We start from the raw sequence: 25584 nt of genomic DNA on the forward strand, positions 1-25584 counted from the left end.
GTCTGACTTTCAGTGACCTGCTGAAGTTACAACCCATCATCCATCAGCTCAGCTGTCCTTTTACTGCAGTACCACTGACATTATATATGTTCAAAATAAATGAGCACACACACACACACACACACACACACACACACACACACACACACACACGCACAAGAAAACCAAACAATGTTTTGCAACATCAGAATAATCAAAGTTGTTGATTTTCTTTTATTCCCATCTCTTTATGATGCTCATTGTTCTTCAAAATGCTTTTATTTTAGATATATTAGAACAAGTGTTTATTATATTAATAGTTTAATAATATATATCCTTGTGAATTAACAAACTCTGAAAAAACATAATTTTACGCTACATTTATCTAAATCCTGTATTTAACTATTTATCTATATTCTTCATCTTCCATATAATTATTTAGCATTTGTTTTTAATTTTTTGTAAAAATGATATTTAATCTTTAATTCTGTCCTCTGTGTGACCCAAAGGAGCCTAAAAATGGCTGAGGATCGTCTTCCTTATTTAACTTTCCAGTAGAAAACTTCACACAGAGAATCAATGAATATTCTGGTCTGAGTTGGAAACCAGGTGATTTATTGGCTCTCCTGGATCTGAACCAGTGAAGTTGCTTTGTGGTCCATTCCCACTCAAACTCAGCAGATTTGTGTTGATGTAACTAAAAAACTCGTTTATTCTGCAGGTTCCTCCTTTTTTCCCTTCAGTTTGTAATAAAAACGCTGATCTGAAGCTTTTTATTTTCCTGTGATGTGAATGTTTGACTTGCATGGACAAGAGGAACCTGCAGGACTGTAAGTATCTCAGACAACTTGTCTGGGGACTGAGCTGGAAGAGGACAGGATGTTGTCTCCATCAGTTGTGAGTCAGGAGTCACAGTGGCAGATGAGTGTTGCTTTCAGCGCAGGAAGAAGTGCATGAATTTTTAAAACCAGGCATCAGTCTGCAGAGAAGTTCAAGCCAAATTGTTGCACAGCCTGACTTCTGGTTCCTAACTTCATCCTGTTGTGTCTGCTGTAGTCGGTCGCTAAACCTTCCTCTTGACAAACTGGGGAAACAGCAGAGAATGAAATATTAAAGAGGTCAGAGAAAAAGTTTTAAATGTATTTAAAGTTCCTAGAGAGATTTATTTGTTGAAGGGGATTTCTGGGTTGATGTGCAACAGTTGCAGAGAGCAACTCAGGCAATATTTAAGTTATCTGTAAAATATGTGAATGAAAAAACAATTCTTCAGGTTAAAGTGCAGCCTTGCTACAGTAGGTATGTAATTAAAGATAACATTCATACTTTGTGACCAATAACAGTTTAGAGCTTTTTTACAGCCAGGGAGTCTGGGCAGCTGAAACGGCGAGCCGTGCCAATAAGTTTCAGAGCGTTTCTCTTGGCAGCAGAAGAGTTTCTGATCTGTGATTCAGTGTCTGTCTGCAGGAAAGCTGCCACTAATTCACTCTGAGTGTGAACTGCACTAATGTTTGTTCATTTACCAGCTGTCTGACTAAACAAGTCGGCCTGTCTTTGAAACTGATTGGTGTTTAAGTGAATTAGATGTAATGAACTATTAATAGCCGATGCTAACCGTTAGCTGGACGTGACCGTTTGTCTTTCTGCTCGTTCCTCCTCCAGCGCCTGCATGATGCCGCCATGTTTCCCTGATCCGCCTGGCTGGCAGCCATCAGCCTCCAATCAATAACCAATGAGCTCCGAAGGAACCCAGATCCAGTTCTGAACTTGAACTAAAGTCACGAGATAAACAAAAGTTCTTCAGAGAGGCCTTGGCCTCAGACTCGTCCTGTTGTGAGCGGACCGCCTTCCTGATGCCGCCATGCCCATCATCAGCAACACCAACCACGACTTCAGCAACCTGTCGCTCAGCGACGACAGCAGCCTGGACCGCATCTTCACCGAGATTCCAGAGACTGAGACCATCAAGGTGAGCTGAAGTCTGAGTTAACATTGCAAAACACAACCACACACTCCAGTGACTACACTGGTCACACCCATTAGCCAATCACACGACAGCAGCTCAAAGCTGATTGGACTGTCCAAGTTCAAACTGAGCAACAGAGGAAGTGACACTGGAGGCATCGCCTGACCTGCTGGGATTTTAACCCACAACCGGTTTACAGAGAATCGTCTGAGTCTGATGTAGGAGGGCAGGAACATTTCTGATGTTTACGGGTTTTGCTAACTTTGAAAAAGTTTAGCGCTCTTAGTTTCCCCTGAATTAATTTCTCCATTTAAATTCTTAAACAATAATTTACTCGTCTGTTTTGTAAACTTTCAGTTGAATAAAGTTCAGTGTTTGTTTTGAAGTTTTGGTTAGTAACTGATAAAAATTCAAGTGGTTAGATGTTTATATTCATGCTCTTATTTTGAAGTCTGTTCATGCAGCAATTCCATTTCCTCTCCTTGGATTCACTTTTTTTTACACAAACTTTATTGAGAAAGTGGCGTTTATCAATGATTGATCCAATTTTTAGTCATTTAATATAAAAAAAATTACATCATCAGACAAAACAAAATATAAAGTTAAATGTTGGTAGTTTAAGGACCAAAATGATGAAAATTTGCTTAAGCAGCAAAAAATAACAAAATCAGGCAAAATAATAATTTTTCCAAATCAGTTTCTTTCAATAAAAAACTTCCAAAACTTTACCAAAAACTGCAGCTCTGAGTCTGAGTCTGGTGAATTTCAGAGTAAAACCTGTTTGTTTTTTCATCCAGTGGGTAAAAAAATCCAGAAATTTTACTCAAGAGCAGAAATACTTCAAAACAACATTTCTCCAGTGCAGCGCAGTAAAAATACTCCTAAAAGTAACTTTTTTCCAAAAAGTTACTCAAGTAAATGTAATTGAGTAAAGTAACTAGATCCAACCCGACTCTGCCTGCAGCAGCAGATTTCAGCGGGTCGGGTCAGAACTCGGTGTTGTCAGCATGGAGGCTCATGCGTGGCTCTCTCTCCAGGGTGTCTACTACCAGAGGGCGCAGTTGATCCGCAGGCCGGAGGACCTGGTGTCGGTGGACCACGCCCTGCTGGCTGTGATCAACGTGGGGGGAAACCGCTACACCTTCCCCTGGACCACCCTGCAGCAGTTCCCCCTCACCAGACTCGGCCGGCTCTGCGGCTGCCGGTCGCTCGAGGACATCGCCAGCGTGTGCGACGACTACGACGAAACCAGGAAGGAGTTCTTCTTCGACCGCTCTCCGTCCGCCTTCAAGGTCATCCTCAACTTCCTGGCGGCGGGAAAACTGCGGCTCCTGCGAGAGATGTGTGTTCTTTCCCTTCACGACGAGCTGAACTACTGGGGGGTGGAGATGGCGTACATGGAGCGCTGCTGCAAGAGGAAGATGTACACCCGCATCGAGGAGGTTCACGACAAGGAGAGGCGGGAGGAGGAGCGGCGGCAGAGAAACGCCATGCAGCGCCTGCCGGTGGAGGAAACCCGGTACAGGAAGGTGATGAACTGGCTGAGGGACATGGTGGAGAATCCTCAGTCCGGCCTGCCGGGGAAGATCTTCGCCTGCCTGTCCGTCATCATGGTCGCCGTCACTGTGGTCAGCTTGTGCATCAGCACCATGCCTGACCTCAGAGAGGAGGAGGACAGGGTGAGTCCTGAGCTGCGGTGGCCCGCCTGGTGCTCCACCGTCTTCCATCGTCTTCACGTCTTTATTTTTGCATTTTGTGAGTTCAGTGCAGTGGTTGGAGGAAAGGTTTAAAGTTTAAAGATGAGCTAATATTTTTCTGCCTTATTTTACCAGTAAACAAAACATTTTTATGGTTATAACCTCCAACAAACACCACATGATCTAACTGGGGGGGATGTTTCACTGAGGAGGGAACTGGGATCAACCGATCGATCAAGTTTATTAGTGCAGCACATTTCAGCAACATGGCAGCTCAAAGTGCTTTACGTCATAAAAACAAAAATACTAAACTAACCGTAAACAGTAGCAGCAGCGCTCTCCTCTCTGGACGGTTTTTTCAAAGCAGCAGCAGCTTCTTCACTCGACTCTTCCTCTTCCTCTACATCTTCCTCTTCCTCCATTTTATCTTCATTTGCCAAATTGAAATTTCTGAATGTTACTTATTGTGCAAAAATTACTGTTAGCACCGTAGCACTTAGCATTCGTCATCTACCCAGGATGCATTGCAGCGTAAACAAGAATATGTGCGTCTGCCGATGCGAGTCGATCAATAGCAGCAGGGCGTAATGAGCCTGTCCGGTCTCTGCATAACAAACCGGGCTTATTGGACCTTTAAAAAGAGGATACTCACAAAACATGCATCACCACACACACACACACACACGCACACACACCTACATACACACACACACACACACGCAGTTCTGTCACCGTAACCAGTAAATCTCTGAATATTGCACAGATTCAGAATCTGGCTGTAGACTCAGATTCAGCTGCTGGTTTATGCTTCATGTATTTTCATTCTGTCCCATAATTAGAAAGTCCTCCATGTTTTTAGCCTCTCCGATGGAAACATGTTAAAAATCTTCGTCCCAGCAGGAAAATGATCATGCAGGTCTGGGATCCTGTTCAGGAACAGCCTGAACCCAAACTCTGATCCCTGATGGTTCATCATAGTTTGGTTTGCATCTGGATGTTTCCTGAACTTTACAGCAAACGTCACATTTTAGTGACTTTCCAGATGTTTTCTTTAGGATAAATATTCACATATTGGAACTCTGAATATTTAAATGCGTTTGCATAAATAAAGCAAGAGTTGAATTTAAAATGAGTTTTTGAGGGAAGTGAAACAACAAATGACCACAGCCCAGGCATTATTCATGGCTGCTCTGGTTTCTCACAAACTTTCAGATCAAAATGTTTGGTTTTTAAATCTCAACAATGATTTTAACTTTCTGCAGCTTTAAATCCAGATCCTGGCTTAATTTGCTCTTCAGAAGCTAAATGATGCAGCTTGTTGCCTCCTGTCTCTTTAAGCATCACAATTATTTCTTCCTGTAAAAAAAGGAAAGTTTTCTGTTTTTGTGCCTCGCCTCTCCTTTGTTCTGCTGTTACATAAGAAGAAATCTCACTGCAGGTGTCCTCAGAGGATCTGATATGAAAATGATCACAAGTACAGAATAATGGCTGAAAATAGATTCACTAGAATCTGTTCCAATAAAGTATGTCATGCTTTTATTCTCACTGAAATGAAAACAAGAATTTCAGAGCCATTAGTTCCAAATATTAAGTCATTTCTGTCATTATGAAGCTGAATTTTCCTTTTTTCAGCCTGGTAAGCAGCAAAGCTTTAGATATGTAACGATTCATAAACGCAGCGTCTGCTTCAGAAGTCATGATGCAAGTATTGATCCGAGCTGCAGGAGAGCGAGAGAGAGCGATGCGATGAAGCACTCAGCCAGACGCACCAGAAAACGTGACGACTTTTAAAACTCCGGCAGGAAATGCCCAGAACTTCCTGAGTCATTAAAATAAAAGCTTTGAATCGGCGCCAGGACTGGGCGATGCTTTTTGTATGAATTATGAATAAAACTGTGGATTAATGGACAGAACTTTGGGTTGGTCGATGTGTCACATCTATTTGGGACAGTTGGTTTGTTAGCAGAAGTTTTCAGGAACAGGAGCTGGTTGGTAACAGACCTCAGAATAATTAAAGTTGTTTTCATAACTTCATTATTATCATTTTCAAATATTGTTTAGATTTACAGTCTGGATTCTTCTGCTGCTGAATTATGACACGTCTCAGTGAAATGCAACATGAGCGTTCAGACTGCAGACTCTGAAACAATCAAATCTGATTTAGTTCCACATCTGGAAGTGACACAAATTGGGTTTACTGAGGGCTGAACATCTGATCTGGGTCGCTCCACCTGCTGTGGGAGCCGCAAGAAACACTCTCATTATTTCTGTTGCTGTTTTTCTGCTGGGACAAAACCAGTTTACCTCCACCAGCCGAGGAACCCAAACCGTTCAGAGAGGTTCTGCTGATGAAGGTCGGGTCAGAGAGGTTCTGCAGTGCAGGTCGGGTCAGAGAGGTTCTGCTGATGAAGGTCTGGTCAGAGAGGTTCTGCAGTGCAGGTCGGGTCAGAGAGGTTCTGCTGATGAAGGTCTGGTCAGAGAGGTTCTGCAGTGCAGGTCGGGTCAGAGAGGTTCTGCTGATGAAGGTCGGGTCAGAGAGGTTCTGCAGTGCAGGTCGGGTCAGAGAGGTTCTGCTGATGAAGGTCGGGTCAGAGAGGTTCTGCAGTGCAGGTCGGGTCAGAGAGGTTCTGCTGATGAAGGTCGGGTCAGAGAGGTTCTGCAGTGCAGGTCGGGTCAGAGAGGTTCTGCTGATGAAGGTCGGGTCAGAGAGGTTCTGCAGTGCAGGTCGGGTCAGAGAGGTTCTGCTGATGAAGGTCGGGTCAGAATCCCTCCTGAGATGCAGGAGCCGCTGGTGAATTTAGGATTTTTTTAGCATAGAAATGTTTCATGCCTTGATGGACGATCAAATGTTTGTTGTTGGAAACTTTTCTGTGTTTCTGCGTAACGTTTCGTTTGCTTTAGAGAGTCAACAGCAGCGACTCGGTTCCAGAGCGACTCGGTTCCCAGGGCGACTCGGTTCCAGAGCAACTTGGTTCCAGAGCGACTTGGTTCCCAGGGCGACTCGGTTCCAGAGCGACTTGGTTCCCAGGGCGACTCGGTTCCAGAGCGACTCGGTTCCCAGGGCGACTCGGTTCCAGAGCGACTTGGTTCCAGAGCGACTCGGTTCCCAGGGCGACTTGGTTCCCAGGGCGACTCGGTTCCAGAGCGACTTGGTTCCCAGGGCGACTCGGTTCCAGAGCGACTCGGTTCCCAGGGCGACTCGGTTCCAGAGTGACTCGGTTCCAGAGGGACTCAGGTTCCAGAGCGACTCGGTTCCAGAGCGACTCGGTTCCCAGGGCGACTCGGTTCCAGAGCGATTTGGTTCCAGAGCGACTCGGTTCCAGAGCGACTCGGTTCCCAGGGCGACTCGGTTCCCAGGGCGACTCGGTTCCCAGGGCGACTCGGTTCCAGAGCGATTTGGTTCCAGAGCGACTCGGTTCCCAGAGCGACTCGGTTCCAGAGCGTTTCCTCCCACGGAGCCTCAGAGACTCGTGTCTTCACGTTCTGACTGTGTCAGTAGATTCGCTCTCCTTCTTCCTAATTCCTACCTAAGTACTGGGAGTGCAGTATCTCTGCTTCACGGAAACCTGGCTGCACTCGCTTATTCCGGACTACAGCGTGGAGGTTCCTGGATTTTCCTTGGTGCGCAGGGACAGGGACTTTTCCAAGAGTCGGAAGAAGAGGGGCGGCGGGATTGCACTTTATGTGAGTGAGAGGTGGCGTAATCCCGGCCATGTTAACGTGAAGGAACAGATTTGTAGCCCGGACATTGAACTTCTGGCTGTGGGAATGCGGCCGTGTTATTTACCGAGGGAGTTTACGTCCGCCATTTTGATCACTGTTTACATTCCCCCATCAGCTGATGCAGCGGTGGCCTGTGACGTCATCAGCTCTGACACAGCCAAACTCCAGACTCAACACCCAGACGTTGTTATTGTGTCTTGTCTCTATGCAGTAACTGCGAAGTAATTTCCCTGCTGGGATGAATAAAGTACTTCTATTCTATTCTATTCTCTTCTTCCGCTTATCCGGAGTCGGGTCGCGGGGGTAGCAGCTTCAGAAGGGAGGCCCAGACTTCCCTCTCCCCGGCCACTTCTTCCAGCTCCTCCGGGGGAATCCCGAGGCGTTCCCAGGCCAGCCGAGAGACATAGTCCCTCCAGCGTGTCCTGGGTCTTCCCCGGGGCCTCCTCCCGGTGGGACGTGCCCGGAACACCTCACCAGGGAGGCGTCCAGGAGGCATCCTGACCAGATGCTCCTCAACTGGCTCCTCTCGATGTGAAGGAGCAGTGGCTCTACTCTGAGTCCCTCCCGGATGACTGAGCTTCTCACCCTATCTCTAAGGGAGAGCCCAGCCACCACTATTCTATTCTATTCTATTCTATTCTAATTGAGTTTGATGACGAATTGAATTGAGAGTTTTATGTAGAAATGCCATAAATAAATAACCAGCATGTGGACCAGCAGGAAAAGACGCTGGGAGGCTGCAGGAGGCTGGGAGTTAGATAAGATAAGATAAGATTTATTTGTCATTGTCATCAACAGATTACAACGAGATTGAGATTTGCTCGACTTGAGTTAAGGTGCAGGTTATGTGTATATACGTATAGTTTTCTCAGACCGGAGGGATGTTACTGAACCGAGATCAGGCAGCAGCGTGAGGAGAGACGGATCCTCGGTCTGAACTCCAGGAAAATCAGCCGTTTTGTTGTTCATGTCCAGGTTAGACGTGGTAGCAAACAGATCGTTGTGATATTTCCCGCCTTCCCAGGGGAACCAGAAGGATGAACATCTTGAATGACGTGAAATAAGAAGAACATGAGACGTAAATCTACAGGATTACAGAAACGTTTCCAACCTCAGATACTTCCTGGTGGCTGACCGATGCAGCAAACAGCGACTCACTGCAAACGCATGGAAAATACAAACTAAACCCAATAATGCAAAACAAATAACGCTGCAATTATAGAAAATATAAAACCCAACAACAAACAGCAAACCAGCTGTAACCACAGGAAACGGGAGGATTATTTATTCAACTTGCTAAATAAATTCTAAATATTTATCTTGGCAGTAACTATTTAAAGCTAAATATTTAGCTTTAGCTGGCTCACTAAATGTTTAGCAAACAAAATGTTTTGTAAGCAAAAATTAATATTTAGATCCAAAATTAATATTTAAATAGCAGGCTTGCTAATAAAATATTTAGTTCATGCTTGTTGGCAAAATATTTATTCATATTCACATTTAACTTATGAACTGGATATTCAGCTTGCTAATTAAATAGCCACATAGTTTGAAACATTTTCTAAATGAATAAATAAAATGGAGAAAATATGACTTTGAAAAGTGAAGCCAGTTTTTCTCTGACCCAAATTATTGCTGTTCATTTTTAACTTTTGCTTTACAAAAGGAACCCTATATACAGTATTTCTACTTCATGAAAACATGAAGCTAATAAATTAATCGGTTCCAAAAAACAATAAAAACCTCCATCAACTTAAAGTAGCTTCAGTTTTTTGGTTACTAATAATTGTTACTTATGATGTATTTCTCTATACTTTCTTAATCTGAGAGTATCCTGCTGGATTAAAATACAGATTTTTTATAGATCATTTTCATAGATGCTACCTTTGACTTTGCCGGTGTTGCAGATAAAGTCTCTCTCTCTTCATTCTTGTCTTCATCAGGAGTGGGCTGAGTTATCGCCTCAATCAAATTACAGCTCATTTAAATTATGCATAACAGCAAAGTTCATTCATTCATTATGATCACACGGCTTGTAACGAGGAGTTTGACTCCTTCCAGGTTAATCACTGTTTAATGGGGTCAGAGGTCAGCCTGGTCATGATGGAGGCTCACTGCAGGATTTTATAAAGTTACTGAACTAACAGAGAATATCGATGCTTCACCATGACGGCGGCTGGAAGAGGAAGTCGCTGGTCTGATCAAATCTCAGCAGAGTTTCTGTTTATGGACGCATGTGTCCCGCTTCTGTAGGATTCCATTATCAACAAGGCAATTTTTAAAAATGACAGAGAAAAAAAATGAGCCATGTGATTTGCTACCCAATCTCTCTGCTGCCTGGACTTGGCAGCATGAATGAGCGTCTGCCTGCAGCAGAGCAGTCCGACCTGAAGGAGTGTGTAGCGTTAGCGTTGTGTTAGTATAACGTTAGTGTTGTGTTAGTGTAGCGTTAGCGTTGTGTTAGTGTAGCGTTGTGTTAGTGTAGCGTTAGCGTTGTGTTAGTGTAGCGTGTGTTAGTGTAGCGTTAGCGTTGTGTTAGTGTAGCGTTAGCGTTGTGTTAGTGTAGCGTTGTGTTAGTGTAGCGTTAGCGTTGTGTTAGTGTAGCGTTAGCGTTGTGTTAGTGTAGCGTTAGGGTTGTGTTAGTGTAGCGTTAGCGTTGTGTTAGTGTAGCGTTAGGGTTGTGTTAGTGTAGCGTTAGGGTTGTGTTAGTGTAGCGTTAGGGTTGTGTTAGTGTATCGTTAGTGTTGTGTTAGTGTAGCGTTAGCATTGTGTTAGTGTAGCGTTAGGGTTGTGTTAGTATAACGTTAGCGTTGTGTTAGTGTAGCGTTAACATTGTGTTAGTGTAGCGTTAGGGTTGTGTTAATGTAGCGTTAGCGTTGTGTTAGTGTAGCATTAGCATTGTGTTAGTGTAGCGTTAGGGTTGTGTTAGAATAACGTTAGCATTGTGTTAGTGTAGCGTTAGGGTTGTGTTAGTATAGCGTTAGGGTTGTGTTAGTATAGCGTTAGGGTTGTATTAGTATAACGTTAGCATTGTGTTAGTGTAGCGTTAACGTTGTGTTAGTGTAGCGTTAGCTTTGCGTTAGTGTAGCGTTAGGGTTGTGTTAGTGTAGCGTTAGGGTTGTGTTAGTGTAGCGTTAGGGTTGTGTTAATGTAGCGTTAACATTGTGTTAGTGTAGTGTTAGGGTTGTGTTAGTATAACGTTAGCGTTGTGTTAGTGTAGCGTTAACATTGTGTTAGTGTAGCGTTAGGGTTGTGTTAATGTAGCGTTAGCGTTGTGTTAGTGTAGCATTAGCATTGTGTTAGTGTAGCGTTAGGGTTGTGTTAGAATAACGTTAGCATTGTGTTAGTGTAGCGTTAGGGTTGTGTTAGTATAGCGTTAGGGTTGTGTTAGTATAGCGTTAGGGTTGTATTAGTATAACGTTAGCGTTGTGTTAGTGTAGCGTTAACGTTGTGTTAGTGTAGCGTTAGCGTTGCGTTAGTGTAGCGTTAGGGTTGTGTTAGTGTAGCGTTAGGGTTGTGTTAGTGTAGCGTTAGTGTAGCGTTAGCGTTGTATTAATGTAGCATTAGCATTGTGTTAGTGTAGCGTTAGGGTTGTGTTAGTGTAGCGTTAGGGTTGTGTTAATGTAGCGTTAGCGTTGTGTTAGTATAACGTTAGCATTGTGTTAGTGTAGCGTTAGCGTTGTGTTAGTGTAGCGTTAGGGTTGCGTTAGTGTAGCGTTAGCGTTGTATTAATGTAGCATTAGCATTGTGTTAGTGTAGCGTTAGGGTTGTGTTAGTGTAGCGTTAGCGTTGTGTTAGTATAACGTTAGCATTGTGTTAGTGTAGCGTTAGCGTTGTGTTAGTGTAGCGTTAGCGTTGCGTTAGTGTAGCGTTAGCGTTGCGTTAGTGTAGCGTTAGCGTTGTGTTAATGTAGCATTAGCATTGTGTTAATGTAGCATTAGCGTTGCGTTAGTGTAGCATTAGCGTTGTGTTAATGTAGCGCAGTGCTTCTCAATTCCAGTCCTCAGGCCCCCTGCTCTGCATGTTTCAGCTGCACCCCCATCTCAGAACAGCTGATCCAAATGATTGCATTACCTGTCCTGCAGCCATCAAGTGCTGCAGAAGCCTGTTAATCACTCATAGATTCAATCCAGGTGTGTGGCAGCAGGGAAACACCTAAAACATGCAGGGCAGGGGGGCCTGAGGACCGGAACTGAGAAGCACTGGTAGCGTTAGTGTTGTGTTAGCGTAGCATTAGCGTTGTATTAGCGTTGCTCTGTGTGATTCACATCCACACCTGAGTCTCAGGCCGTAACAAAGAGAGCAAAGGCGTCACAGCGAATCCTCTGATTATTGGTTTGTGTTCATCATGTCTTCTTGATGAGCTGCTGAATCCTGGAGACAAAACAGAATCATTCATCATAGATCCGCTCTCAGGCTTTTAGGAAAGGAGCTGCGAATAAAATCATGTTCTAGTTTACACTTTCTGTATTTGCTTTATGATACTGCTCTAATTAATCAAACATAATGTAGTAAAAGTTTATTTAAATGTCAGGATATTTGCTTCAGCTGAGGCTCACTGTAGAAGAGATTTTATTCCAGAGAAGTTAGATTGTAAAGGAGGAAATGAGAGGAAAGCAGCAGAAAAGCAGCAGATGGTGAAATATGGAGAGTAATAAACCAACTCATGAATAACTGGGTATATATTTCCCATTTCAGCAACACTTCTGCTCACATTTAGATGTGATGCGGCTCAGTTAGCTCTAAAAGGCCTTTTGGGTTTTGAGGAGAAAACACTGAAGGTGTATGGCAAGCTGTTTTTACATAATATCAGCTTCACCACATTTCCATTTCAGATGTCTGGAATTAGTTTAGCTCGACAAATTAAATAGAGATTTCTTAATTAACCGACTATAAATGACGCCAGATTTACTGTTAAGTTTTACGGAAGTTTCAATTTGATTCGATAAATTATTATCTGAAACGTATTTCAGATTTCAACAATTAAAGTAAATCTGAGATATGAGCTTTTCTTCTGTCTACTCATAATTCTAATTAAAGATATCTGGAATGACACCAGTATTAAATGTCATTATGCATCAGGAGATGTATAAGATTTGACTAGTGCAAAATAAATTGTAGATTTCTTGGAAGCAAAACGAATGGATATGTGATTTAGATATGTGGATATCTAGATTTTATATGTAATTCTGACTCATCAAAATTCATTTTAAGAAAACCCAAAATGAATGAGATGTTTTTTATTAACAAGTCAATATGTGTTGGTGTCTAGTCAAAGCTCATTTTTAGAATTCTGGAATGTAATTAATGTAGTCAGACGAAACAGATTTTATGTTAAAACGGCCTGCCATAGAAGGTCAAGAGGAATGATAAATTTAAACAGTTTTGGTATAAAATCTTCTCCCTATGATCTAACAGCTCATCCTGCAGCAGCCGGACTGCAAACGGTTTCACAAACACTCCTATATATTAAATTAGGTGTCATAAAGCAGAATGCTTCCCAGCCGTTAATTAGCATTCAGATGGTTTTCTGTTTCTGTGGGCGTAGATCTGTAGCAGCGCCAAGCAGATTCCACGCCTGTTATCCGCTGCCTTCATCTGCCAAGCGGGATTATTGAAGAGGAGCAGAAATGAGCTGCTCATCATGGCAACGCATCCCGGCAGAGCAGAAAAAAATCACTCATTTTTAAAAACTTTAGAGTCCCATCACATTCAATTGTTTGTTTTTTCATCATGCTTGAAAATGATGTTTTTACCTAATGTCTTACTATACAATAATCTACATGTTGTGATTTTTGTGAAAAGGTCAGTGTTGACTTTTAGCTTTCTTTTAGTCTGCTTGTGTTAAAAGAAACAAAAGAAAAATCGTTTTTTATCTGAAAATTAGAACAGATGAACAAACGGTTTAGAGAGTGAAAAAAACCTTGAGTGAGACTTTAACAGAACTGTCCTCTAAGTTTCCATGTTCATTTCTGCTGCATCTCAGTTCTCAGCTGTAGAAACATCCATGATGCCTCTGATGAACCCAAACGGGCCCTGAAAGCCGCAGCTTTCTTCTTTTCTTGCTTTTTACATTTTGGCCACAGTTCTTGTCTTGCTTTCCAATCTTCTGGTGTCAAATCTTCAAAGAAGCGAACTCCTTCTTCAAGTTTTAGTTCTCTTCCAGATGTCGTCTCTCAAGGCTCGTCTCACAAACAGAATGATAATCTGTCTGTCCCTGTTATGCATCTTTCGACCCACTCTGTCGACAACATCAACCTCTTCATCCATCTTTGAAGCCAAATCAGGTGCAATTTTGCCCAGAAGCGCCACAACTTCATCTCGGATGTTTTCACTAGAGTTTTCCTTTATGCCGAGGCACCAAATCTTTTATGTCTTTCAACTGCATGTTCTCTTTGGAGAGTGTGTCCACTTGTTTCTCCAATTCTATTATTTTCTTTTTGCAATCGTTTAGCTCCTCTGAGTTGAGCTGAACCGATTTAGCAATAGCCGCTAGCATAGCACTGTGCTGCTTCATTTACATGCCAACTTCTTCCATGCGGTCATTTACTTTCTGTCCTAAGGAACTTATAGCTCTTAAAATAGCCTCAGTGTTCATTTGATCCTGGGACGAACCTTTGGTTCTTTTTTCCATGTGTGTGTTTTTTTCTGGAGTACTGGTCGAGGTTCTGGTCGGGGTTCTGGTCGGGGTTCTGGTCGGGGTTCTGGTCGGGGTACTGGTCGGGGTACTGGTCGGGGTTCTGGTCGGGGTTCTGGTCGGGGTACTGGTCGGGGTTCTGGTCGGGGTACTGGTCGGGGTTCTGGTCGGGGTTCTGGTCGGGGTACTGGTCGGGGTACTGGTCGGGGTACTGGTCGGGGTTCTGGTCGGGGTACTGGTCGGGGTTCTGGTCGGGGTTCTGGTCGGGGTTCTGGTCGGGGTTCTGGCTTCCCTTTCCCGTTTGCTAGCTGCAGCTGACCTCATTTAATCTCAGGTCATCTCATTTAATCTCATTTAATCTCATGACCTGATCACGAGATCATTTCAGAGTTTTTAGAAAGCAGAGTCTTGACTGCAGGTGGCAGAAACTTGTTGCTTTTCTTCATACTTCATACAAGCTGAGTATTGATATTACCGATATTTACTAGTAGTTTACTTCATAATTTAACTTAGAGACTCTTAGGGAGCTCAGAGAAACTTGAATACCCTGTCCGCCATCTTCCCAGAGCTTTCTGCTCATCAGCTTCCTTCGTCTGCTGACCGTCTGCTGACCGTCTGCTGACCACGCTTCGCTCTCAACAACCTTAAAATCCATCCAGAGGCGGCGTCCATCTTTACCGCCGTAAACAAATTTCTGAGTTTTTCCTAGCAGATTTTTTTACTTTTGAAACACAGAAATCTCCTTGTCTTTTTTTCTTCTATAATATTGCAGTCAAATAAAAATTTCAAAAATTGAAAAAACCTGAGATTGAAAAAAAAACATGGGATAAATGTTTGACTTTTGAAACATTTTTCTAAATTAATATTTTTGTGCATTTAATTAGTAGCATGAAAACATATCAGAACCTGCTGAGAAGTCGCTTCCTGAAGAAAATGATAAATGTTTTAGTTTCATGTTTTAAACATTTAACAAGTTCTAAAACATGGATCATTTCTTCTCAAAGCCAATGTTCTTTACTTTAATTCTCAATATTCTCACTATATTTGATGACGTCAGAGAAACGTGGCCTTTTCTTTTCCGTGTTGCTTCGCCTGGTCTACCTGTTCAGGACAGACTGATGATCCTACCAAACCGCTGGTTGCCATAGAAACCGCAGAGAAACCAACAGCATGGTAAACAGGTCTGTTAATATTCAGAGACTAATTAATTACCGTGAACAGGTGGGAACGGCGCTGCAGGAAACGCATGGGGACCCCTGGTGGCCTTGTGGGGAACAACAGAGGAAGTGACGTGATGGTCTAAGACTAATTACTCTCTTAAACACAATGACAGCAGCTGCTCTGCTTCTGGAGGTTTCCAGCCAGCAGTTACGTCACAGAGACAAACACACACTGCCCTCTGCAGGTCGGAGTCAGACGCTGCAGGCTCCCAGCCAATAGGATTGCAGCACCTTTTATTAACACACCTGTACCTGCAGACACACTCGCATCCCAACAAACACAAATCAAAATACGACTTGTCGTATTTTTAAAACTCAACTGCATCTAATCACTTGTTCCAATATATTGATCTATTGATTGGTGCAGTTGGTCTTAATGTACTCAAGAGTTCAGATACTTAGATACATTTTCCTGAAATACAACTAAAGTTATGACTAAAATGTTACTTAAAAGTAAAATGTGCTTCCTCAAACTTTGACTTTAAGTAAAAGTTTTAGTTTTTAAAAGTTCAACTCGTGGATTTCAGAAACTAATGAGAAGATTTTGGTTCAAACTGTTTTATTTAAAGGAGCGACTTTATAAATAAAACATGTTACATCAGGAATATTTTGGAGGCATTTTGTGACATTTTACTGGGACATGAATCTTCTCTGAGGTTCTCCTCTTCCTCAGAACCAGCAGTTCTGATCTTCATCCCTTCCTGTATCTAATATGTAGGTAATAAATCAATAGTATTTATCGTTATAGAAATTAGATCATTATCAAAGAATATTCAATAATTTCACTAAACTCTGATCCAGAGCCGCACAGCATTCTGGGGGATGTAGGCAGAGGAAAGGCCTACACTACCTGGGTAGCGTCAACTAACTGGCTCACTCTTTGGTTGCCTAGCAACAACCCGTTGAGTAGCTTGCAGTAATTTAAGGTTTTGCCACGATGTCTCATAACTGTTTAAAAATAAACCATGTTCTGGAACTGGAAACGTCACGCCAACAGTTTCAGGATTTCAGAAAAACAAAAACTAATCAATAATCATCGATATCCGCTGATGAAACGTTTATATTAAGATACGTTTTCAGTCATGTGGTCCAGCCCTGGCAGTGAGAACCCAGAGACCAGCCTGGGGTTCAAACCCAGGACCTTCTTGTTGCTAGGCAACAGTGGTACTGATCACAGCCCAGGCTTTGCGTCCTGCTGCATGAATGATGGAGGCATGAGAAGGAATCGCCTCACCTCAGATATCACCACAGGCTTTCCTCCTCCTGTTGCTGCTGCTTCCTGTCTGCAGACCTGCAAACCTCCAACCCTCGACTTCATCTCAGGTCATCTCATTTAATCTCATTTCATCTCATTTAATCTCATTTCATCTCATTTAATCTCAGTTCATCTAATTTAATCTCAGTTCTTCTCATTTCATCTCAGTTCTTCTCATTTCATCTCAGTTCATCTCATTTAATCTCAGTTCATCTCATTTAATCTCAGGTCATCTCATTTAATCTCAGTTCATCTCATTTAATCTCAGTTCTTCTCATTTAATCTCATTTAATCTCATTTAATCTCAGTTCATCTCATTTAATCTCAGTTCTTCTCATTTAATCTCATTTAATCTCCGTTAATCTCAGTTCATCTCATTTAATCTCATTTCATCTCATTTAATCTCAGTTCATCTCATTTAATCTCAGTTCATCTCATTTAATCTCAGTTCATCTCATTTAATCTCAGGTCATCTCATTTAATCTCATTTAATCTCAGTTCATCTCATTTAATCTCAGTTCTTCTCATTTAATCTCATTTAATCTCAGTTCATCTCATTTAATCTCAGTTCTTCTCATTTAATCTCATTTAATCTCCGTTAATCTCAGTTCATCTCATTTAATCTCATTTCATCTCATTTAATCTCAGTTCATCTCATTTAATCTCAGTTCATCTCATTTAATCTCAGTTCATCTAATTTAATCTCAGGTCATCTCATTTAATCTCATTTAATCTCAGTTCATCTCATTTAATCTCAGTTCTTCTCATTTAATCTCATTTAATCTCATTTAATCTCAGTTCATCTCATTTAATCTCAGTTCTTCTCATTTAATCTCATTTAATCTCCGTTAATCTCAGTTCATCTCATTTAATCTCAGTTCTTCTCATTTAATCTCATTTAATCTCCGTTAATCTCAGTTCATCTCATTTAATCTCAGTTCTTCTCATTTAATCTCAGTTCATCTCATTTAATCTCAGTTCTTCTCATTTCATCTCAGTCAATCTCATTTAATCTCCGTTAATCTCAGTTCATCTCATTTAATCTCAGTTCTTCTCATTTAATCTCAGTTCATCTCATTTAATCTCAGTTCTTCTCATTTAATCTCATTTCATCTCATTTAATCTCAGGTCATCTCATTTAATCTCATTTCATCTCAGTTCTTCTCATTTAATCTCAGTTCTTCTCATTTCATCTCATTTAATCTCCGTTAATCTCATTTAATCTCCGTTAATCTCAGGTCACCTCATTTAATCTCATTTCACCTCATTTCATCTCATTTAATCTCATTTAATCTCAGTTCTTCTCATTTAATCTCATTTCATCTCATTTAATCTCATTTCATCTCATTTCACCTCATTTCATCTCATTTAATCTCAGTTCTTCTCATTTAATCTCATTTCATCTCATTTAATCTCAGGTCATCTCATTTAATCTCATTTAATCTCAGTTCATCTCATTTAATCTCAGTTCTTCTCATTTAATCTCATTTCATCTCATTTAATCTCCGTTAATCTCAGTTCACCTCATTTCATCTCATTTAATCTCAGTTCTTCTCATTTCATCTCATTTAATCTCAGTTCTTCTCATTTAATCTCATTTCATCTCATTTAATCTCAGGTCATCTCATTTAATCTCAGTTCTTCTCATTTCATCTCAGTCAATCTCATTTAATCTCCGTTAATCTCAGTTCATCTCATTTAATCTCAGTTCTTCTCATTTAATCTCAGTTCATCTCATTTAATCTCAGTTCTTCTCATTTAATCTCATTTCATCTCATTTAATCTCAGGTCATCTCATTTAATCTCATTTCATCTCAGTTCTTCTCATTTAATCTCATTTCATCTCATTTAATCTCCGTTAATCTCAGTTCATCTCATTTAATCTCAGTTCTTCTCATTTAATCTCAGTTCTTATTTCATCTCATTTAATCTCAGTCAATCTCATTTAATCTCCGTTAATCTCATTTAATCTCCGTTAATCTCAGGTCACCTCATTTAATCTCATTTCACCTCATTTAATCTCATTTCACCTCATTTAATCTCAGTCAATCTCAGTTAATCTCATTTCATCTCATTTAATCTCCGTTAATCTAATTTAATCTCCGTTAATCTCAGGTCACCTCATTTAATCTCATTTCACCTCATTTAATCTCAGTCAATCTCATTTAATCTCCGTTAATCTCATTTCTCCTCTGTTCAGGTGTTTCTGGTGAACCAGATGAAGCTGCGTTGTCTTAATGTTCTTTATCTCACCTCGACACCTGCAGCGTTTTCTCTTATTATGTTTGTATCTGGTAACTGGAGAGCAGCGAAGTGACAGATGAAGTTGTCACTTGATTCTCGCTCTTTAATAACACATGAGTGGCTCGACACAGAAACACAGCTTCCTGTTTCCCCCCAGCCGTCCTCTGGTCCCGCTCCGTCTTTCCTTTAATCTGAAAAACAGCGCAGGGAAAACCTGAGAGGATTGTTCAAGGTCTGCTGCAAAGGAAAACTCACTGAGAAGCGAAATGTCATCATTTCTGTTGTTCTCGTTTCCAGCCGGGCTGCTGAATCATCGCAGCAGGTAAAAGAACGAGACGGTGAGGTTCAAGGAAAACTGCGACGGAGACGACAGGAAATTAATCTGGAAACACTAAAACAAACGCAGGTCAGCTTCAGACTGGAACCGCTGCGCTAACGCTGCGCTAACCGGTCAGAGGATCCATGAACAAAACGTCCAGTTCACACAGAACCAGTTCCTGATCAAACTGGTCGATCCAGTACTGGTTTACTGCTGCCAGGGAGGAAGCTAACTAATACTTAAAAATCGATTATTCTGACGATTTATCAGATCACAAAAACTCCATTCTGCAGATTTTTCATTTGAACCTTTTTTTGTTAGAAATACATTAAAAGATGCAAATAATTAATTAACTTTTTAAATGAAATATTTTATTGCTAATAAACAGAATTTGTTTATTAGACTCTTCAGGCTGCAGCTGCAGTCAAATGACCTTTTTCTGAGTCTCCGTTCTCCAGTTAGCAATCGATTATTGATCATCTCAATAATCAATTCATCACCATGAATCTGAAGAACCTTTCAGTTGTAATTATTGCATGTTTGGATGTAAATAAGGAGAGAAAAACTCGACTGCTGAGAATAAAACATGAGAATGTTTTAGGTCAACCTTTAATATGATGTTTGTTTCTGAATCGTCTGTTTTACAAACTATGTTATTATTTTCTTGTAAGTTTAAGCGTAACAATCCCACTCTACTTGTTTTTGCTGTTAAAATGTCTAAATATGTTATTTAGGGTTTTTATGTTGTTAGGTAAATTATAGTTCTGCAATATTTTCGTAGTGCTCACAATAAAACAATAAAATTGTAATATCACACCAACAAAGCCATAACAGAACCAGAATAAAGTCTTTGTTTTCCCAGACACCAAAAATAACAAAAAATTAAAATGAAAAAATGTTGAACATTTTGTGAAGTTAAGCTTCTGCAACAAATAAATATTTCAGCAGGACTTTAAAATGTTAAATGATTATTTCACAGAAAGAACCAGAAGGACTGAACTGTCACCTCACATCTTAATAAATCTTCCCAAACTCCTTTCTCATTAAAATCACTTTTTGCCCTCATAATTCTAAGACTTTTATGCTAATGTTGTGACTTTATTCCTGTAACTTAAAAAATCGTTTTTCTCTTAATCTATCCTTAGTATGTCTAAACAATATTTATTACTAAAATCCTGCAGTTGATGTAAAGAAATGCATCATTTGTTGTGTCTTTCCTAACGTTCTTCCCCTCCTGGTGGTTTTTGTCTTAATTTGACCTTCACACCACACAGGAAGCTGCCTGGATGAAATGTGATGTCACTTCCTGAGGGATTCATCCAGGGGCGAGAAGCTCAGGGTTTGGGTTTGGTTATCATCTCTGTGGTTGCTTTTATTTTCAAACTGGACTGAAAACAGCTGTCAGAGGTGACGAGCTGCAGCCGTAACAAAATGGCCGCCTCTGCAGAGGTCAGGCAAAGGTCAGGCAGCCCTGATGGGGCCTAACGTCAGCAGCAACGAGGGGAATAAATGAAAACGTCTCAGATTAATAGGACGACCTGGCAGAATGTCTGAGGAAAACAACCCAGGGAAGATTGAGGAGCAGAGGAGTAAAGGTTAACAGTTCGGTTTGATTTATGGAAGAGGAAACTATGGAACCTTTAAACCATCGAATCCGTCGCCGTTTCTAAACTAAATATTCCCCAGTTGGTTCCTCTGGAGAAATTTGTTTAGATCTGGTCCGTTTTTCACTCGGTGGGCAGCAGAACCCACAGCGGCGCGTGAAGCAATAAATCCACCCTGACACACGAATGAATCAGAATTCAACTACATTAATCTACAACAACAATTTCAAAATAAACTATAAATCTGTTAATATGAGCAAAGATCAATGTTTTTAGACCGCAGCTGGAAACGTTTTCTGTTTTCCTGTCACCAGAATAGTTTGAAGGCAGTTTTAATAATTCAGACGCTGTTTTTGTTTTGTTGTCATTCATAGAAAAATGATCAGTGTAAATAATTTCCTGACATCGGTGGGGCACTAATAAGGCTCTCCTTCCAGGGCGCTGATCCGTCTGGGGGCAGCATGAGGTGGAGATGTTCTGCTCTGTTCAGTCCCTCCAGGTTTTAGCATAAAATCCAGATTTTTTATGCTAATCCATAATTGTGAGTTTACTGCAAATTTTCTGGAAAATGGTCAAAATCATTGAGTTTTTGACCATTTTAAAAACTCAACTGTTTAAGTTAACAAAAATGTTTAATCTTTTCTGGTTCTGTTTGGACGTGGAGTCGGACCAGCAGTGGTGGGTTGGGATGTGATGCGTTCACTGACTCAGGCTGCTTCCATCACTTCATTATCATCATTTTCAGCCGTAGTTTAGATTTACCGTCTGGATTCTTCTGCTGCTGATTTTGACGCATGTTGGATAAAATGCGACGTTCAGACTGCAGACGCTTTGGAAACTATCGGATATGATTTAGTTTCACATCTGGAGGTTGAACAGATTGGATTTTTATTTGGTGAAAAGGTCAGAATCAGTCCGTTTCTGCTGCAGTGAGAACATTTGCATAAGCAAACAGCAGGCTGGCTGTACCTAATAAAGTGGCAGTGAATGTATATTTACATCCAAAGTTCCCAGACCAGACGCCAGAACAAGAGCGTAAATCCTTCAGAGGTGGAGTGTTAAACAATGTCCTTCGTCCTGTTTTGGATGAAATGTGACGTAACTTGATGTCGTTTAAGAAAACAAACAGATTAATGTCAGCGTTCTGCAGCCATGAGTTGGTCTGCAGAGCTGCAGCAACCGCAGCGTCACATTGAGACGAGGAAACGGCACAGAGGACGAGAGCAGGAGGTGTGAAGAGACGTCTGTTTTACAGAGTGATGGAGGAGAGTGGGCGACCGCAGAGCAAACAGAATGAGCGATGGAGAGGTGGAAATAAACGGAGGGGAGAGGGATGGAGAGAGACGGAGGAGAAAAAGACAAATGCAGGCTGAATGCAATGACAAAAGGGCAGGAAATGGAGGGAGGGATGAGAGGAGGATCTCAGGAAAAAGATTTCAAACTGTGCAGATTATTATTCATATTTTATTTAGAGAACAAACTTGCAGCTAAAAGACACAAAAGATCAGATCTCTGATTATTTTCAGGGCGGCGCCGTGTCTCTGACCCGGTTCGTCATGGACCGGACCTCAGTGGCCCTGAGTGGCCCCTGAGCAACGTAACCCCCGTTGTGCCTTGAATAAATGTGTTTTAATGGGTGAATGTGGCTCCAGTAGTCGTTAACCGGCGCATTCAGACTCACAGAAAGGCCATTTTCTGAAAATAGCAACACATTCAGAGCAATAAGCCAAAGCTGTACAAAATACATATGCAAAGAGTTGTTAACAGGTCCAGTATCTAAAAATAAACTTTACTTATAAGAATGAAAAAAGCACAAATATAAACAATTATAAAACCTAAATATTTACGCTCTGTAAGTTCTTCCACTTGTCTTTAGTTTCTTAGTTTTTACCAAACTGGTGAAATCAGGTTGCAGCAGTGAAGCATTGTGACAAAGTGTAACAATAAATGCAAAACTAGAAACTAGTTTGATGCTTCAAAGCCTAAAATCTTTCATAACTGATGGATTTTATTATTTTGTTGCTGTTCCATGTCAGCAGTCAGAGGGAACCTGACTGGTTGCTGCAGCTTCCACAGACGGCTGCATTAATCTCTGAATTCTTCTCAATTACATTAATGACGGATTGTGTGGGTGTGATGTCTCTCTGCAGCAGCAGAGCTTTGGTAACTCATGATTTATTAATGGATGATTATCTGACCTCAGGACTTTTGTCTTGCTGTGCCCCCTCCATCCGTCTTCCTCGCTGTCGTCCCTGGCTCCGCTCCTCTTCCATCTCTGGATCCTCAGGGCGAATGTTCCTCCAAATGCTACAACATGTTCATCATCGAGACGGTGTGTGTGGCCTGGTTCTCCCTGGAGTTCGTCCTGCGCTTCGTCCAGGCCCGCAGCAAGCTGGACTTCCTGCGCGGGCCGCTCAACATCATCGACGCCATGGCCATCCTGCCCTACTACGTTTCCCTGGTGGTGAGCGAGGAGGACCAGAACCGGGAGACGGACCGGCCCGGCGGAGGTGAGACGGGCCGCCGTCAGGAAAACTACCCAGGAGGAAACCAACAGCCATAATTGGTTCATTTAGCTTTTCTGAGAAAAACATGTTTATTTTTCAAAGTCGCATTTTCATCATCTATAAAAGTTCAATTAATAACCTAAATATTTAATTGACAAACTAAATATTTAACTTTCAAATTAAATATTTAGTTAGGAAGCTAAATATTTAGTTTGCCACCTAATATGTAGTTTCCTAACTAAATATTTAATGAACAAGCTAAATGTTTATTTATCCTGGGAACTAAATATTTAGATTGAAATATTTGGTTTGCAAACTAAATATATTAAATCTAATATTGAAATATATTAATCTAATATAGATCTAATATTTATTCAATCTAAATATTTCAATCTAAATATTTCGCTCAGACTTAATCATTTAGTTAAGAACAAAATCTATAGCTCCAAATTAGATATTTAGTTTGGAACTCAGAAATTTATAAATGTAAGAATAACATGATGCAAATATGACTTTGGAATAATATTTAGTTTCAAAACTAAATATTTAGTTTTTTAAATATTTAGTGTTGTCACTAACATTTATAAAAGTTTGAATTAAATGGTGAAAATATGATTTTGTAAAAGCAGCAGTGACACTTCTCTCTCTAATGGACTAAATAATTAGTTTTCCCTGCTACCTTTCCAAACGGCTCCTCAGGTAAGGGCTACCTGGACAAGCTGGGGCTGGTGCTGCGGATCCTGCGGGCGCTGCGGATCCTGTACGTGATGCGGCTGGCGCGCCACTCGCTCGGCCTGCAGGTTCTGGGCCTGACGGTTCGCCGCAGCACGCGGGAGTTCGGCCTGCTGCTGCTCTTCCTCTGCGTCGCCGTCACGCTCTTCTCCCCGCTGGTTCACCTGGCCGAGAGCGAGCTCACCGGCCCGCACGACTTCAGCAGCATCCCCGCCTCCTACTGGTGGGCCATCATCTCCATGACGACGGTGGGGTACGGCGACATGGTGCCGCGCTCCATTCCCGGCCAGGTGGTGGCGCTGAGCAGCATCCTGAGCGGGATTCTCATCATGGCGTTTCCCGCCACCTCCATCTTCCACATGTTCTCGCGCTCCTACCAGGAGCTGAAGATGGAGCACGACCGGCTCTTCAAGGAGGAGGTGGCAGCTGCAGCAGCCGCCGCCGCCACCGGGGGCGCTGCGGAGCCGCAGGGGGGGACGCGAGGTCGCCCCCTGCTGGGCCTCCGGACCAAACCAAGGAGCTCTGCATGGAGGCGCTGCTGCAGGAAGCCAACAACCACAGTCTTCCACCTGCGGCTTTCTGAAGGTTCTTCACGAAACTTTACAGCTGCAGTTTGCAACTTTAATAAATTTTTTAAAAAAGGCTTTGATATATTTGATAAAACTGTCTCCATGTTGTGACAGTAGCTGCGTTTCTATTCCAAATATGAGCTAATTTTTGTCTATATTTTGCTCATGTCGAAAAGCAAAATTTCTCTATTTCTGTGTTTTCATTGAAGCTGCAGTTTGTAACTTTTACATAAAATATTTTATTTGTTGAAACTGTCACCATATTGTGACCATTTCAGACAGATAATCTGTGAAATAATGAAGCTCCTCTGTTTTCTACCAACTTGAAACAACCAATCAGAGCCAGGAGGCGGGTCTTAATGCTGTCAATCACAGTCTCATGTCAGCAGATCCTAGCATAAATGCTAATGCTAGTTAGCTTAGCCATTGATAATGATGGTGCTGTAACTGTAAGTTGTTTTGCCATTAGCACATTTAGCATTGATTGGCAGCGCTAAGCCCCTCCTCCTGACTCTGATTGGTTGTTTTTTGGTTAATCTCTGGCAGTAGCAGGTCCGGGAGGAGATGGATCTGTTCAGATTATCAGTCTCATAAACTGTCACGACACGGAGACAGCTTTAACAAATTAAAAACATTTCTTTATAAAAATTATATACTGCAGCTTTAAATAAGAAATTAAATTCAAATCCTCCACGAATAAGCTTGTTCATGCGATTAGTTGTTAATGGCAGCGACGGATGTAAACACATGAGATATATTCATTATTCAGCTGCTAGAGCTCATCATCTATCAGCCAATCAGAGGAGATGTCGGCGTTTTACTCAGCAACAAGCCCCGCCTACTCGGGAGTGGCTACTTATACAACGTTTTGGGGAAAATTGTAGTCGGCTATTTTACAGGAGAATTATGGATTCAACATGTTGGAACGACTCGACTTTTTATGAACTGATGCTGTTATGCTCTAGTGGAGCTGGCTGCACAAAAACAAACAAAGAAAACCACTTCCTGTTGTCTTCTTTGGCGTTTCTGGCAGTAGTAACATCCGGCTGTTGATCATGTTTTGATACGGCTGAATAGCCTCATCATCCTTGTGCAAAAACGTTTCAGCAAAAACTAGCCTTAGCATTTATGGCTA

At 41.6% G+C, this 25584-nt stretch overlaps 1 protein-coding gene across 1 annotated transcript in view; it reads left to right on the forward strand.

The window, feature by feature from the left end:
* Positions 1 to 25584, forward strand: part of LOC114136772 (potassium voltage-gated channel subfamily G member 4-like) — a 39379-nt gene extending 13795 nt beyond the window's left edge. The window contains 5 exon segments of the mRNA XM_028005046.1: positions 1639 to 1945; positions 2980 to 3621; positions 22929 to 23151; positions 23848 to 24351; positions 24354 to 25584. Coding sequence (XP_027860847.1) covers positions 1838 to 1945; positions 2980 to 3621; positions 22929 to 23151; positions 23848 to 24351; positions 24354 to 24463 — 1587 coding nt within the window. The 5' untranslated portion in view covers positions 1639 to 1837 and the 3' untranslated portion in view covers positions 24464 to 25584.

This window comes from Xiphophorus couchianus, chromosome 2 (genome assembly GCF_001444195.1).
Source record: "Xiphophorus couchianus chromosome 2, X_couchianus-1.0, whole genome shotgun sequence".
Classification (NCBI taxonomy): Eukaryota; Metazoa; Chordata; class Actinopteri; order Cyprinodontiformes; family Poeciliidae; genus Xiphophorus; species Xiphophorus couchianus.